Source organism: Sparus aurata, chromosome 23, assembly GCF_900880675.1.
Source record: "Sparus aurata chromosome 23, fSpaAur1.1, whole genome shotgun sequence".
NCBI lineage: Eukaryota > Metazoa > Chordata > Actinopteri > Spariformes > Sparidae > Sparus > Sparus aurata.
In genome coordinates this window covers 26,129,007-26,146,436 of record NC_044209.1, presented here as the reverse complement: position 1 = coordinate 26,146,436, position 17,430 = coordinate 26,129,007, and the positions used below count along the sequence as shown (strand labels likewise).

Below are 17,430 nucleotides of genomic sequence, written 5' to 3'. Positions count from 1 at the left end.
ACATATGAACAGAATATTGTACAAAAATTAACATGTAATTATTAACAGCATGGCAGTGAATTTACAAATAATAACAAATATGGGTATTTATAAGTGACATCACTGGAGGCAATTCATGAGATTACGTGCAGCTTCCTCTGGAGCCACAAGAAGCTTTTTTCTTTTCTCTCACACATTTTCTCCCTGTAGCGCTGTAAACACAGTTTAATGTATAAAATTTGAATATAATAAAATACAAGACTAGCACAATACACCAGAACATGCTGTACATAACATACGCGTCGCTCTTTTCTCCCCTTCAAGGTTGAAGCCGTTCACCTCCTACCAGTTTCGTGTGAAAACCACCAATGACATCGGGGACAGTGAATACAGCCAGGAGAGCGAGGCCATCACAACGCTGCAGGACGGTGAGAACCTGTGACAAACACAGTCAGCGTGCGGCGCCGACTCACAATCTGTTGACGTCCCCGTTCTTTTCCCTGCACAGGAACACTCGTCGTGTGACGCGCTAATTGTTGTGCGAGCGCGCCTCCGCGTCAGCGTTTTAGCTTCGGATTCCTCAACAGTGAATACTTCACGTCAACACCGCGCGTGTTTGCTCTCAAGCTGTTTCCGCACCAGACTGTTTGAATTATATATCGCTCTCGACAGCTGTGTTGGTTTGTGTTAGTCATTTTATAGTCTTTGTTTCTTATCCTCTCCAGCTCCAGACAAAGCCCCGACGATCCTGTCCGTTACACCTCACACCACCACCTCGGTGCTGGTCCGCTGGCAGGTACGCTGGGACTCACGTGTTGTTGTGAATGTGAGGATGAACGATGAAGGTGGCAGTTTTTGCTCAGAGGTAGTTTTGTGTTGCACGTTGAGGTGCGACTCTGCAGGTGAAGCGATTATATTCTCATGCACTGGTCAAATTTAGAGATTTTTGGGCTGTTTTGCTTCTGTCCAAAAAACATACGTAGGTGTTTATTTTTGTACAAATTAGTGCATTTTTACATTATAAATATTGTCTTAGTGTGAGGGAAGGTTTCGTGGCGACATCCTTCAGTTTGAAATGTTTTTCTTTCTTAAACATTTCTCTCTCTGATTCTCCGAGTCTGCACTTCAGCTGCACTCCCACTCAGCAAAAACATATCCGAAAAGGCGTCAATTGACCAATCTCTGTCGACGCTGAAAAGACTTCCACTGAAGAGCCGGTGTGAAGGTTTTCACAACGCCTTTTTCAGATGTCTTGAATGAAACGTCCACTTTCACTGTGGATCCTCACAGGGTTGAAAACGAACGTTTTTAAGATACCTTTTCAACTTCGATTACAGACGCCGGCAGATCAACGTCTTGTTCAGAAATATAGTTTTTTATGTCGCAAAAGCTTACGGGGCGGGTTAGCAGGGACTCACTTCTGCAACTGTGATAATTTAATCCAAAAAAAACGATTACCTGCGTCCCGTCCTGTCATGATTCACCATCCGCTTCATTGATTACCATGTTTTTGTTCATCCGGCCTTGGAGCAGTCGCCCACCTTGAAGACCAAAACATGTTATCCAATAAAGCTGAGAGTAAATGAAGATGTCTTTTGGATATGTTTTGCTCAGCGGGTACACAAACCTTTCCATCTTCTGAAGGTTTTCACAGAGAGGTTTGTTCATGTATCATTTATAGCCTGATTTATACAGGAGATATCCAAAATTCCCTCTGTAAAGAAAACCTTTGACTGCAGCATGTCAACAAAATGAAACAAGAATTGTAAACACAGCTGTATCAAATCTTCACTTTTCTGGTTGTTTTTTAAAGGGGCACTGTGTCGTTTTAGAGAAATGCATGTAAACAAAGAGAGTTTGTTCATTTAATTTGTTTAGGTATAGAAAATGAAATTAAAATGAATCTCCTCGGATATAAACTTCAAGTTATGGTGAAAATATTTGATAAAGTTTTCATATTGCACCATCAGGCTTTAAGCGGACCTCTTCTCTTCACAGCCTCCATCTGAGGATCACATAAATGGGGTCCTGTTGGGGTTCAGGGTCCGGTACCGGGAGCTACACTACGACCGAATACGCAGCTTCACGGTCCGCACCGTCAACAGTCCTTCTGCCAACTGGGCTGATCTGACTGGTGAGTTTACTTCTGGTTTTATGCAGAAATAGCTGCTTTTTTTTACATCCAAGTATTGCTCTGATGTCTGATAATATATTGCTTCACCTCCTTTTTTTTTCCCCTAACCCCACCCGCCCGTCCCCTCTCTCCAAACTCCAGCTCCGTACAGCGTCAGGAACTTAAGTGAATCCTCGCTCACCCAATACGAACTGGATAGTAAGTCTTCTCTCGCTGTCGTGCATCCCTTTCCCATCGCTCTCCATCTGCTTGAATGCCATCTGTCGTATTGTACTTCCACACATTACACCATTTGTATGATAATTTAGTGCGAGCGCGCGCCGCACCATCCTCCCACTCAGCCGCTTCCGCTGAGAGGCCGCCGATGAGTTTTTATGATGTGTGGACGACTTTAATCTCTCCAAGCTGCCCCGTCGTTTTTTTTTTTTTTTTTGGGTTTTCAGTGTTTTTTTGTTTCATTTTAATCACCGACAAATCTTCCCCGTGTCCCCACAACAACCCCGTCTTTTCATCAGTTCGCCTCATAATTCCAGCCCTTCGTCTTTTTTTTTTTGGTGTTCAAATCTGTGATGTTGTCTTGCCACGGGCGCCGCTGTGACTGTGTGGTCTCTCCGGAGTCACTTCTTTTTCTTTCCTTTTTTTTTTTTCCCCCTCCTCTTTTTTATCTCAACTGTTCTGTTACATCGCTGCCGTCTCTCCTCGCAGATTTGAGCAAACACAAACGCTACGAGATCCGTCTGAGTGTGTACAACGCTGTGGGGGAGGGTCCCAGCAGCGCGCCACAGGAAGTGTTTGTCGGAGAGGCGGGTATGTGTGTTTGTCTGCTTACCTTTTTATCTCGCTGTGGAACAAATGGAGCGTATTTATAAAAACTGATTTACACTCTGCTCCCTTCCAGTCCCGACATCCCCTCCTCAAAATGTGGTGGTCCAGTCCTCAACGGCCACGCAGCTGGACGTCACATGGGACCCTCCACCTCTGGATGCTCAGAATGGGGACATCCAGGGTTACAAGGTATAAATAATGTGCCTTTTTTTTTCCTTTCCTTTGTGTTGCTGCATATCTGCCAACATTACATCATCTTATTTTAACATTTTCATTGAGAAACGCATGAATCCTGCACCCTAAACTCTTTTATTCTCTTTATAGATCTACTTCTGGGAGTTTCAGCTGCAGAACGAGACGGAGCGCCTGCGCACTCTGTTCCTGCCGGAGCTCGGGGTGAAGCTGAAGAACCTGACGGGCTACACCACCTACATGATCAGCGTGGCAGCCTTCAATGCTGCAGGGGACGGGCCCCGCTCCCTGCCCACTAGAGGGCGCACTCAGCAAGCAGGTGAGCTGCAGTGAATCCAGATGTGGCTGAGGGGAGATTGCAGTGATGTTCAGATTAAAGACCTGCTACCAGCGCCGGTAGAGCATTTGACAGTATGAGCTTTCTCCATTTTGTCCCCCCCCCCCTCCCTGTCTTATACTCATTATTAAACCACAATGTTGATGGTTCTCAAGTGATTCTGTAGAGCGGCATCTCAAGGTTAGTCGGCTCCTCTGCGACAAAAGGTGCCCGCGAAAGAATAGACGCTGAGTGCTTTCAGCTCGAGTCACGAAAAAACTTCACACTGGAGCCGGAGTGCTGCCGCTTTAAGACAAATAATGCAAGACCCACTTCTCCTATTCACCGAGAAATAGAGCAGTTTCGCCCAAAGAGTTTAGTTTCGTCCTGTGGGATACAGCATAAGAGATCAGAGCCTTCTTTGGCACCTCCTCCAGGACAAGTCACGGGGGTGGAAGCCTAATGACAGCGGCAGAGCAGTGAATACAGAGTGCGGGGGACACATGTAGATTAGTTTTTTTTTGGCCGCGGCTGCACAAAGACGTCTGTGTTTACAAGCGAGCGAGAGTCCCTCCTCTGCGGTTTCAGCACAAAAATGGTTTACAGTATAAATTTCTCTTGTCTTTTCCACCCCCTTGAAGGCTGTGACATTGGCGAGGGGTACAAAGTGCTGAGAACTTAAAAAACACAGGCAGGAATTTTGGCTCTCTCCGCACCGCAGGGTACTGGGGAGTGAGCCAACACAAGCTTTTGTGAATTTTATGCAGAATTGTAGCAGAAATCCTGACACTTGGCTGGGATCTGGGTTGGGTCAGTGGGCAGAATTCTCACAGCTCGTTTTCAAGGTCACAGACTGATACTTAACACTCTCATGTCGACTTTGAGTTGGCTTTTTTTTTCAGCGTTTCATTTGCGTAAACAGTGTGTACACCACCGGGGTGCATGCTTTGACATGCACCAAACATTTTCTCGCTCATGCTTTGATAAAGAACAATGAACAATGAAACTGCTTTCATTTTATAATCTCCTAATATTTCAGTTTCATGCCGTCTTGTATAACACAATTTTTTTTTTTTTTTTGTCTTTTGAGACTTTGAGTTGTTCCTTTGGATTTCTCTCTGTCGCACTGGTCCAGTAGTGTTTTTGTTGCCAGTTTACCCAAATGTCTTGAGTGTTTGGAGCAAATGGGGAAAAGCTGCACCAGAGGTAATTTAAGTAGGTGAAAAATTACTTTTGTGACTTATGAAAACTCGCCGGATGAAGCCTGCTGGTATAAGCCTGCTTTTGGACGACTATTTCAGTCAGGAGTCTCCTCCATTTTTGTTATGTTTGTACTACTGTCATCAAAATCACACTCACTGTGGTATTCAGTGCGTTATCACGGATGCCACTGCTTTTTGCAACCCTTCTCTGCCTCTGATTGGCTGCCTCCGTTGGTTGTATCTATGTGTTTTTTCTGATGCAGCAGATTTTGAGCTGTAGTTGTCCTGGTAAACACACCAACCTCTTCGGCCTCCGTTAGGGTTTACTGGTGTTCTTCTTGATGTCATTCATCCTTTGGAGCCGCCCTTTGCTGCCGGAGTGTCTTTGGGTCAGGCACAGTGGACAGGCTGGGTGTCAGTTGCCTAGAGACTCTGCAGTTGCAAAAGCTGAAGAGGTTGGTGTGTTTACCGGGGAAACAACAACTCATAATCTGCTGTTTTCGCTTCACAGCTGGTCGTTTTGGTTTCCAAATCAGCCAGAAGAATACAGACATGAATCATTAACTCCAGTGGACATGCAGTTAGGAAATAGCATGCTAACTGGCTAATTGTTGTCTCATTTGTGGTGTTTTTAATAGTAAACTTATTTGTTTTGTGGACTTTCAGGGGGCCACAAAAACTCTTTGTCCGATTTTTTGTTTCTTTGAGGAAGAAGGTGTCTATTGCTTTGAACTTCCCTGCAGAACAACTTCCAAACTTGTCACCATTTTGCGGAGGTGCTATTGTTGCATCCTCCAGAGAAGATTGTTAGTTGGTTGTTAATTGGTGCAGCCAGACCTTTTCTACAGCGGTGTCACAGCACTGTGGAGATCTGGTCATGTGAGGCTAACTGGCGAGGAAAGTTAAGAATGAATTAAATCAATATTTCCAAAAACTTCAAATTGCTCGCTGGATGCGTATGATAAATAAATAATGAGTTCATTTATTTATTTTTCATATGCATGCGGGTCTCAGTTCGTGCCTTAATTACAGAATTTCACTGAGAATTTACAAACGTCTTCATGAATATGTAGACGTGTGCGCTGCAGTTGCAGAGTGTTGTCTCTCATCACCTCTTTCCTCCCTTCTCTTCACCAAAAAAAAAAGCGCCCAGTGCTCCGAGCTTCATCCACTTCAGCGAGTTGACCACCACCTCTGTCAACGTGTCCTGGGGAGAGCCCAAACAGGCCAACGGCATCATCGAGGGGTACCGCCTGGTTTACGAGCCCTGCACTCCAGTAGATGGTGAGAAACTTTGCCTGGAGCCTAACAAACCCTGCCATGTCTTGACATTCCACAGCTGGCTTTCGCAGACAGTGATTTACAACCTCTCGCCTGGTTACCGTTTTTTTTTTTTAACTCATGCTGCTTAAGCTCGTGCTCTAATCCGTTGCAGATGAGCATATGCCTTGCACTAATATATGTGGCGTGGCTGATAAAAAGAAATATGTAGGAATGCTCAGGTGAGACCTTGAAGCTTTTGTCTCTCGCTGAAAAAAACATGGCTAATAGGTGGCTAAGTGTGGGTGCCTGGACCAGATTGTCAAGTAATTGGGAGCAGAGGTGAAACGCAGAGCTGAGGCTGTTGTGGTCCCTCGGCTATTCACTAATGGACCCAGAGCAAGGCGAACAGAGTAGTAGAGACACAGAATATCAGTCGGTCTATTACAAAAAGGTCCCAGTGTCTCCTCCTATCTGGATATCTAAAAGCCTGCCGGACTAACTTTTTATGTGATCCATGCAAAGATGTCTGTGATGGTCTGAGTCTGTGTTCTAACTCATAAATAAGTCTGTGTGACTGTATCTATGTGTCTGTTCAAATGCAAAAAGCTTGGCTATGTGTCGCTTGTAGAAAGCAGTGTCTAGAGTCTTAGTGTTTTCTGCACAGACTCCTCTCCTCGCACTCCAGGTGTCAGTAAGATAGTGACAGTGGATGTGAAGGGCAGCGCTCCCCTGTGGATGAAAATCAAGGATCTGGCCGACGGCGTCACCTACAACTTCCGCATCCGGGCCAGAACGCTCACTTACGGGCCCGAGGTGGAGGCCAACATCACCACTGGGCCTGGAGAAGGTGGGAGTCTGAATATTCTGACGTTCGTGGAGGTCGTATTCTACATAGGAGGCCACTTTTTCTCACGATCCGCCTATTTTGTCTTCTCAAGGAGCCCCGGGCCCTCCTGGAGAGCCCTTTATTTCTCGCTACGGCGCTGCCCTCACGCTGCATTGGACCAGCGGCGATCAAGGCCGTGCACCAATCACACGATACGTCATCGAGGCCCGACCCTCCGGTGAGCCATTTTACCACACATTTTTGGTTGTTTGCGCGATGACTACAGCTTTCTTCGTCCGTGTATTCACATATATTCCTCGTCCTGCCTTTCAGATGAAGGACTGTGGGATATTCTGATCAAAGACATCCCGAAAGAAGTGACGTCCTACACACTCAACCTGGAAATGCTACGTGAAGGGGTCACATACGACTTCCGAGTGATCGCAGTCAACGACTATGGCTACGGGTCACCCAGCGCCCCCTCGCCCTCCATATCAGGTACTTTAAATGTGAAGAAACAACAGTGTTACCGCCTGGTTAACTCGTCGTAAAGCACCCGATATTCAAACATAAACGAAACAATACTCACCAAAACAGTTAGCTAATCGGGCCACTAGCTCCACGTACAACTGAGCCAAATAGCTCCTGGCAGGTAGCTACAGCCGGTAGCGGTGATGCTGCCCTCTATAGTTTTGGAGCTACCTTTGAATGAATTCTGGCCATATCTCACAAATGACACAAATTCATGCCTGTTTTCTTTGTTCATGTCTGTTTTTATGTTGTGTTTTCAGCCCAGAAAGTGTCTCCGTTCTACGAGGAGTGGTGGTTCCTGGTCGTGATCGCTCTGGTGGGCCTCATCTTCATCCTCCTCCTCGTTTTCATCCTCATCATCCGAGGCCAGAGCAAGAAATACACCAAAAAAGCAGATTCAGGTAAAAAAATAAAAAAAAACGCCGCTGCTCACCTCCTAGTTTCCCCATTTGTTTCTGCAAACCTCAGCCATCGACTGGACTTTGTCTTCCTCGTGGACAGCTCTGCTGAGAATTGCACTCTAGCGATTGTACATTTTAAGTCTTGTGAAAGCTTCCACAATTAGACAAATTGCCCAGATTTCCCCCAACATTGTTCGGCTGACAGGGGAAAGATGAGAGTAAAGGTTAGCGCGGTGAAACAGGCAGGTGAATAAACATTATTGTTCATGTTTAACTGCAGCGAGGATCGATACGAGGATAAATGGCTCGGCAGTGGTTTAATGCTCAGGTCATTAGTCAGACTGAGAGTAATTATATAACTACAGCGCTGCAGCCGGGAGCCGATTTTACTGATTGTGAATTATCTCAGGTGACACTGCTGCTCCCGGGAACTCTTTATCAGAGCTTCTATCTTCAAACCTTAAAACATGAGGTAGAGGAAGTTAATCAATGATAGTGGGCTTACTGTTAATACCTCACATTATGGTTGGCGAGTAATCACAGCGAGGGCATCTGAGGCCGATCTTTTTAGACTTGTTCCAGTCACACTGCAGCGAGGAGGCAGCGTGGAGAGGTGGGAGATTCTGAGGGGAGAGTAAAGGCTGAGGTCAAGCCCTCCTAAAGCTGCGTACCAGTGGCTTTTTTAGCTGGGTCAGCAGTTAGCATGGTGCCAGGGTTACCAGGGTCAATAAACAGGGCTCAGCGAGACCCAGTCCAGACAAGGACTGTGTTTGTGTGTGGACACAAAGAGGGCTTCTTAGCCCGTCTGAACCCCTCCCCAGTTTTCTCAGCCATGAAGCTGATCCGTCCCACTTGCTGCTGTTTGTTTTACCAGAGGCCAGAACTGGACAGTGGGCCGGACCAGACAGACTGATGATGTTCTTTAACGCAGTCAAAAAGCAGAATCGTACACGTAAGGTGACGATTGTAGTTTTGTGGTGTTACAGGTGAAAACTGGATGAGATTTTGGGCGATGTCTCCTTTCACAAAACATTTCTGAAGCTTCACAGCAAATCAAAGCGTTCTTCTAAACAACTGAAGTAAAAATAACAACTTAAAGTCATAGACTGCTCCGTACAGCTCGTCCAGCGCAATCACAGTCTTTGGAAGCCTCGAGATTCCAAATGGATTCAAAGAGACGTTATTTACTGTGATTATTGAGCCAAAATCTTCACTGTAGCTTCACTTACAAGCTCAAATCGATGCGCTCTCGAGATGTTTTCTTTTTCTTACTTCATATTTCTCTTCTGGACATTTATGCAGATTAACACACATTTAGTTACTTTGCATCATGTCCGTATTTAAACAGACAACTTGTCATACAAAACATAATAGTCTTAATGTAAGTGTACGTTGCATTGTGGGTAATGTAGGCACCAGGTTTTGAAAAGGAAGAACATGTGAAGTGAAAATGTAACATCTCTCTTAAGTTGTGATCATTTGTTCTCAAACCAGTGGATTGTTTTTAAAAACCTGGTTACCCACGATGCATTTCAGCCACTGAGTGACATCACCGGGGGCAGTTTATCAGATCGTGCAGCTTCTTCTGGAGCCGCAAAACACTTTTCACTTCCTGCCTTTTCATATATGCAGGAGCGTTCTCCCTGATGCAGAACATTTGTGCAGCTGCTCTTTAATATTTTCACTTTATTCACATTTCTCTGGCTGAAAATCAAAAGTACCTTACAGAGTTCTCTCCACTTCGCTTACAAACACCAGACTTTGCAGTTTTATTCACATCTATATTCTGAAGATTTTTTACAGCGGGGACTGTTCATATATCATTTATAGCCAGATTTATAGAACATCTTATTCCACAGAACACGGTGAGAATTGATTTTTTTTTTTTGTGTTGTTGTTGTTGTTGAAAGTATTTTCTTATTTCTGGAGTGATGAGAAGAGACGTCGGAAAATCTTCAAATAACCGAAACGAGAAATGTTTGTGGGCTTTATTCAATTTTCAGATCATTCTAATTAAACTGAAACAACTGTCTTCGTGTACGTTGTTAACTGGGGAAGTTTCGTGGCGATAACCTGCAGTGAGACTGAACTTGATTGGAGGTTTGGTTGATTCACAGATCACTTGTTTCACTCCACAACCCTCACAGTGTCGTCTACATATCACTGTCCAGGCAACCACTCCAACTGCACGGCGCTGCCTCTGACCCACGGGGAGATGGTGCGCCTGGACGAGGGACGCTTCCCGGCGCTGGAGCTCAACAACAGACGCCTCTCCGTGAAAAACTCCTTCTGCCGCAAGAACGGCATCTACACACGGTCAGTCCCCCCGCCGCATTCATTTCCTGCGCGCTCCACCTCTCAGACATATTGTTAGCCGGGCCCCGCTTGAGTTTCCTCCTCTTGCTATTCAGCGTGTTGCTTGCGATACTGACAGGAATTAATAATGTAGTGTTGTGCGTTCCCCGATCGCCTCACAATAGTCTGTCAGTCTTGAGAGAACAAACCAAGCCTCGAGGAGCCCGGCTGCTGATTGGAGCCGTCTTCCGCTGCCCTCGTTGATATTCAGCGTTTGTGCGGAGCAACAATTTATAGAAAGGGACGGCACAATACCGGCTAATTAGCATTCATGAGCTCCTGCGTGTGCTCTTTGTCCGTCCGTCACTGCTTTAGACAAAGAGTGCTTATGGGTCAGAGACGGCCATTTTTCCCCTCCTGGCCTCCAGCCCGGAGTTTCTCTGGAGTGCTCTGCTGTGAGAGCTATCTTGACACAAAGTACAACGCCGTCAGTATGCGGACATGTCCTTCTACCCGTCAGGAGGACTTTGGCAGGCGGCCGACTCTTTGGGAATGCTTAGACAAACATTAGATAAGAGTGACTTCACAAACTCTGGACGCAGAAGGAGACACGGGTCATTTGCACGTTTGGTGACTGGACGGGCGGATGTTCACGTGGTTTTGTTGGGCGACGGGGGACGGGGGGGGGTCGGGTTCAGAGTCCCGAAAAGGAAGATGTTGGTTTTTGCACATTATGCTGGAATGTGCTAGAAGCGGTGCATTAAGGGCAGCCGAGCCTGCGCTGATTTTCTCCTTGACCAAGGAGGCCAAAGACGGGGATCAAAGGGCCGCGAGCTGCTCCCTCTCTTTGAAGAGCTCCAGTCTGCTAACGTGCTCCGTGCTAATGATCTGTGGACTGAGGAGGAAGAGTGGAAGAGGGGCTCCCTGTGGGATGTTTGAAAGAGGGATGAATTAGACAGATAAGGCGCGGAGGAAAATACAGTGCTCCTAAATAATTCAGAGCCCACTGGCAGCGCGATCGGTGGCGGGATCCGGCCGGCCCCTCCTCTCTGCACGCTCACGTGGCCGCATCCCTTTTTTTTTTTTTAACGTCTGACTCAACGTCGTCTGAATTCTGAGCAGAGGTTTTATTCCTTCGCACTCCGCCCCCTCACATCACCCCCTTTAACCTCGAGGAGAAGTCCCTTTGTTGTATCAGCCCTTTTACGGCCGTCGTCGCGTTGTGTCTTCTAAGCTCCTCCCCCCACACCCTCGTTCTTGGCGTTCCCGGTGATTTAGCTGCCGCGTACGTCTCAGCAACTACTCATTTTCATTGGAGAGCTCGTCAAGGTTGTCTGCTTTGTGCCTTAATATTGCACTTGACATCACAGCGTTTTTATGCTCATCTGTTTCTTCCCCCACATGCAGATCAGTTAAACATTTACTTCCATGCCATCTCTAGCTTACGTAATGACTTCTGAAACCGACTGTGCAAAACTCTCCTCCCGTGTTAGACGCCGAGCCCGCTGATGTAGCTCCGTGATGCGAGGCGGGGAGGAGGGGGGGGTGTAGCGGTCCACTCTCGGCCCCTCCAACCATCCCGTTCAGTCTCGGCAGACCTTGAGCGCAGCAGCAGTCATTACGGCAGGAGGAGAAAAATAATTGTCTGCGCAGATGTTTTTCTCTGCCTCACTTTATGGACTTAATGACTGGAGCCAGAAGACAGGCGAGGGGGTCTTTTTACTTGACCTGCGCTCATAAAAGAACTTTTAAAATACGCTGCCGAGCTCAGGGCCGCGCTTAGTTACGCAGCTTTTCTGCAGGAGGTCTAAATCTCTCGACTGACTCCAAGCACACAGTCATTCACCTCTAATCAGCACAAAGAATCCTTTCACGGAGCGCATCCTGCTCGCGCGTCCCGTGGCGGCGGAGGTGAGATGAACTCTCGCGGAAGTTGACTGACGCTTAGCAAAGATCAGAAGGAAACAGCCTAAAGATTCACGCCAATTATAATCTCCTCCCTGCTTTGTGTGTTAGTGGCTCCCAGGAACGCATGAACAACCCGTCCTGTGCCCGTCTGAGCTCGGCTTTCATTTTCATTTTCATAACCTGATGAGCGTTGCGCGTCCTGACCCCCCGCTGGGACGTTAAAGCTTCTTCATTTTCCAGAAGTGCTTTGCATCCTTCCATTAGTCATCTGAGCGCCGTCAGTCACACCAACGATCAGACGTTTCACTCAAAGGGAGAGGGAGCTCTTGAAAATCTGTTTTGAGTTTCCCAGAGTAAAATATGATGATGCTGATGATCAAATGAAACATTTGCGTCTTATATAACCGTTTGCTCTCTCGTCTTCTGCTCTGACACTCTTTCTCTGCCTCCTGTTTTTTTTTTTCCTCAGGTCTCCACCGAGGCCCAGTCCTGGAAGCCTGCACTACTCAGATGAGGATGTCAGCACTAAGTACAACGACCTGATCCCAGCGGAGAGCAGCAGTCTGACCGAGAAACCCTCTGAGATATCCGACTCGCAGGTAAGCGCTGACCCTGACTCCCTGGCTCAGCGTCCGCTCCGACTCCGGCATCGACAATGAACTTACATTTAAAAGTAAAATTCGACTGTTTGAATTCCTCAAAGGGAGAAAGTCCTCCCGGGCAAAGTCATAACCTTTCCAAACTCAATTATACTTCTTTTATTCCACTTTTCTTTCACTCCTGGCACATTTACTTCTTGATAACCTCCATTCTTTTATGTCGAGATCACTGCGTTTCCACGTGTAGGAAACTGGAAAGCCGTCTCATTATGATGCATCAGCTTTCTGAGGACAAATTAATGGCAGTGAGCCTCGAGGTGCGTCGCTCCGACACTAAATATCTTCTGTTAGCCGAGGCCAGTCACGGCTGACGACTCCGGATCCGGGTTTTTATTACTGATGGCTCCCATGGGACGGCAGCGCGGGGCTGATTCTCATGTCTCGTGTGTTTTCAGATGTCTAATTAATTCTCCTCAAACAGGAAATGTCGCGTTAATCTGTGCCGCGGCTCGTCATGTGATTCTCAGTGTGCGTGTGTGTGTGTTTGTAGAATAGGGGAGGTCCAGTGGAAAAGACAGGGAGGTTAGAAGTGACGAGGGATGATGAACACAAAAGAGGCGGAGAAGCTGATGGCAGCAGATCGGGAACATCTGTCTTCCCACACTCTCGCCGGCCAATTTATGCGCTACCTGCACAGTCAAAACATTGTTCGGCCCGGTTTGAACAAACACGGCCCTCGTGGGAGACACAAACTGCTGTTTTTCTTTTTCCTCTGCATTGCCTCCCACTGTTTACCTGCCACTTGTGCAAATAAATGGTGCTGCAACATCTGTTAAGCTGGAGTGTCTCGGTGGAGCCGGCGGATGGGCAGGCACTTGTCGGGCACACGGATGTGCCAAGTGTGTTTTCTGTGAGAGTAATTTGCTCACTTGTTGTTTTGTTGTTTTTTTTTTGTTTGTGTGTCCTCCAGCTCAGTCAGCTGGAGGAGAGACAGGACTCACCCACACACACACACACACACACAGACACACAACTTAGAAAGACGGATGGCTTCATGATACAACAAAGGCAAATTTAATCCTGTAAACACTGTTTCTGCCCAATTCCAGGACACACTGGTGTACACTTATCACATCTGTGCTCCGCGGAGTCACGGGTGAGCTCCTACATGTGACAGATGAGCAGCAGTAATAGATCCCGGTCGTCTCTCTGTAGAAGCGTCCTGCTGTGTCGCGGCTCAGATCTGTGCTGTTTGACTGGAAGGATTAGAGTCAGCTGTCGTTTCTCTCTCTGTAGTGAACACCCTGTCTGTTTAGCGAGCTCACTCCTCTAACAAGTAACTGTTTGATCCCGTCTGAATGTCATCGCTGCTAACCTCCGTCTCCTCCTCCTTCCCGATTGGCCTCGCAGGGCAGCGACAGCGAGTACGAGATGGATCAGAGCCGGCAGAAGACCCACTCCTTCGTCAACCACTACATCAGCGACCCCACCTACTACAACTCCTGGCGGCGGCAGCAGAAGGGCGTCTCTCGTCCGCCGGCGTACGGCTACTCGCAGCCCGAGCCCCTGGTGGAGCAGGAGGCGCGGCAGCACCCGCCGCCCGTGCCGCCGCTGCCGCCTCTCCTCCCGCAGAGCGCCCCGTCCCCGCAGCCGCAGTGCCAGGGCCAGGGCACCCTGTTCAGGTCGAAGGGAAGCCGGACTCCCACCCCCTCCCTGCTGTCCTCGGAGCCCCCCAGCCAGCACAGCACCCTGTACCGACCCCCCAGCAGCCTGGGCTGTGCTGCGCAGCCCCCCACCGCTGGCTTCTCCTCTTTTGTTTGACACACAGCTCCTCTTCCAATAACAACAGGACCCTGAGGACGAGTCTTTGATTTTGTTGTTGTTGGTTTATTTGTATTTTGCTCTTTTTCTTTTCTTTTCTTTTTTTTTTTTGATCTCCATTCTTTCTGTCTCACTCGACAGAGTTGTTGCTCTATATTAAGCATTGCAGGCATCTTGAATAGCGTTTTCTCCTCTGTGAAGAGTGTGTGTGTGTGTGTGTGTGTGTGTGTGTGTGTGTGTGTATGACTGTGTGTAGAGCGTACGGCTGGTTAATCCTATGTGATATGTATTTTATGAAAAAGACAATCATTTGAAAGTTTTTATGCGTTGCTTAAGTAAAAAAAAAAAAAAAAAATGATTTGAAGGTACAACCACGTGAACAAGGGAGAACAGAACAGAACCTGAAAGGCTCTGAAAAAAAGAAAACCTTGTTTTAAAAACACTGTATTATTGTTTATATGAGAGCTTTATGGATAAAAACAACCGCCGTAGAACCATGTAGAGTATGGACCACTTGGCTTGCTGAGACTGTACAATGGAACATCCCAACTCTGATGGACTCACGTGACGTTTTGGACTAAAGGACAACACTGATAGTGAGGAATGGACTCTGACTCGGAGCGGCGGCACCACGCGGGTCACCGTGGCCCCTCGGCTGCCTTTGAGTTTCTCACTCTGCCTAATCATTGTTGGAAACTGCATTATGTGTTTACTATATGTACTCGTCTCATATTGTTTACCAGATATTTATATCAATCAGCTTCAAGCTAAAAAAAAAACATTTTCCGAAAAAAAAAAAAAAACATCGCTAGTGACAATGTTATGAATCACATTAAAGCATTGTGGCACCTTTATAGTAGTCTGGGGAATGTGTTGATCGTGCGCTGGTGCTCATGTCAGTAGATATACAAGCTAAAACCACCTTCTTAATGTGCATCCATTTATGTTTCTCACAGAATAAGACTGAGGACCAACAGCACAAAATCTTCTTGGTTCTGATAATATTATCCCATCACGACCACTTCACCACAAGATGCTACGAGTAGCTGTCAGAATAAATCGTCTCCGAGACGTGAATCTGTAAAAGGCGCGATGAGTTAGCGAAAGCAGGTCTGCTTACAAATGTAAGAGATCTAAACTGTTGTGTTATTATTCAGAACAATGATAAAACTGGAGGCTGTGACTTTACAAAATGCACCGTGTTTTCTTGACAACACTGGAAAAGAAAATGGCACGAAATTGCCCAATTTCAGACGGTTAAAGTCCCCCCCAAAAAAGAAAAAGCAGATATTTTACCTTCTGTTTGTGTTAAAGAGGCTTTGGGAAAGTTCAGCTTGATTGTATCATCTGTGTCGATTGGAGAAGCTTTACGTAACGATGCACAGCGACAGGACAGAGGTATTGTACATGAGATTATTGTGTTGAACATGCTACAGTGTAACATGGCGATTATACGATGACTGGAAATGTGTTTTATGCTCACAGTACGTACATGATGATGTTACGACGAGATGTTTTCTACAAGACTTTTTTGAACATGCTGGATCTTTACTTTAAAAGTTGAGCGGGATCATTTGCTGTGCTGGAGGTGGACCCATAGTGTATAAACTTTAGACGGTCGGTCCAAAACATTCTGTCAAAATTTGCAATGTGAACATCACTGTATACATCATGAAGGACACATTATGGACCTATTCATGGTAGCTCTCTAAAATAAATTATTCTATTTTGTAGTGGCTTTTTTTTCTTCATGCCTCGTCTGAATGTTTCAGAATGTAGTTTAAAAATATTGGGTCGACAAGTCGCGGACCACAAGTCGAAATGACAATACTATTATTATTTTTTTCATAACAAATGATAAAATAAATTAAAATTCAACTGATAAATTGGATTATTGTCAAATCATGCTGGGATGACACGAGCAGGTTGGGCACAAACTTGTGGAGTCCATGCCAGCTCAAGTATATGTTCATAAAGCAAAAGGGGGACAAACCACAACAACAAAAACTCTTTGGGTTAATGTCAAATCATCCTGAGATGATGAGTCAGCAGGTTTTCGCACAAACTTGTAGAGTCCATGCCAGTTTGGGTATAGTCATTAAAGCAAAAGGGGGAGGAGCCATCACCAAAAAAACACGTCATGCTGGGATTACATGAGTCAGCAGGTTTTGCACAAACTTGTGGAGTCCATGCCTGGTCAAGTGCATTCTATCAATAAAGCGCAAAGGGGGACAGACCATTACAAAAAAAACCTTTGGACATTGTCAAATTATGGTGTGATAACATGAGTCAGCAGGTTTTTGCACAAACTTGTGGAGTCCATGCCAGCTGGAGTGCATGTTCATAAAGCAAAAGGGGGACAAACCACAACAAAAACAACTCTGGGTTATTGTTGAATCATCCTGGGATAATGAGTCAGCAGGTTTGGCTTTAGCACAAACTTGTGGAGTCCATGCCAATTTGAGTACAGTCATTAAGCAAACGGGGGACATACCATCACAAAAAACAAAGAAAAAAACATTGAATTATTATCAAATCATGCTGAGATAACAAAAGTCATCAAGTTTGGCACAAACTAGTGGAGTCCATGCAAGTTCAAGAGCATGCAGCCATTAGAGCAAAAGGATGCATTTCAAAATACTACGATACTCTGAAATGTTGCATGGATTTCAGAGTATCTTAGTATTTGATGTGCCCCCCCCTTTTGCTCTAATGGCAGCATGCATTAGACCTGACATGGACTCCACAAGTTTGTGCAAAACCTGATGACTCATGTTATCCCAGCATGATTTGACAGTGGCTTTCCATGCCTTTATGTCAGAATTATTAGAAAAATGTTTGGCTTGACCGACAAAAATCACACGAAGGCTTTGTGTAGTTGGAATAAGAACTCAGAGTTGACGTCATATGATGCTGAAACATGGTGGACAAAAGTAAAAATGGGGTTGATGATAAGAAACTTTAACTTTAAGTCATGTATTTTATAGTAATTGTATTGTTTCCATTGCACTTCTTTGTCCCTCAACTACTGGAAACAGCTGTCAACATTATTTTTGGCGTCCATGTTGCTCGCTCACACCAAAGTGAGTGTAACAACTTCCCTACTAGAGAAATTGGACCATACAAGGAGCACATAAA

The 17,430-nt window shown here is 46.0% G+C and overlaps 1 protein-coding gene across 7 annotated transcripts in view; it reads left to right on the top strand.

Moving 5' to 3' along the window:
* The window catches only part of sdk2a (sidekick cell adhesion molecule 2a), a 105,860-nt gene extending 89,835 nt beyond the window's left edge, over positions 1–16,025 (top strand). For 2 of the 7 annotated variants that reach the window (XM_030408512.1, XM_030408511.1), the window contains exons 31-45: positions 304–407; positions 705–775; positions 1,978–2,113; positions 2,255–2,311; positions 2,819–2,920; positions 3,012–3,127; positions 3,263–3,449; positions 5,795–5,932; positions 6,576–6,758; positions 6,850–6,975; positions 7,071–7,235; positions 7,529–7,669; positions 9,817–9,985; positions 12,342–12,471; positions 13,882–16,025. In XM_030408512.1, coding sequence (XP_030264372.1) covers positions 304–407; positions 705–775; positions 1,978–2,113; positions 2,255–2,311; positions 2,819–2,920; positions 3,012–3,127; positions 3,263–3,449; positions 5,795–5,932; positions 6,576–6,758; positions 6,850–6,975; positions 7,071–7,235; positions 7,529–7,669; positions 9,817–9,985; positions 12,342–12,471; positions 13,882–14,292 — 2,236 coding nt within the window. In that variant the 3' untranslated portion in view covers positions 14,293–16,025. Of the gene's footprint in view, positions 1–303; positions 408–704; positions 776–1,977; positions 2,114–2,254; positions 2,312–2,818; positions 2,921–3,011; positions 3,128–3,262; positions 3,450–5,794; positions 5,933–6,575; positions 6,759–6,849; positions 6,976–7,070; positions 7,236–7,528; positions 7,670–9,786; positions 9,986–12,341; positions 12,472–13,881 lie in introns of all 7 variants that reach the window. The other 5 variants (XM_030408509.1, XM_030408508.1, XM_030408514.1 and 2 more) reach the window with 4 other exon arrangements.
* The last annotated feature ends 1,405 nt before the right edge of the window (positions 16,026–17,430 follow it).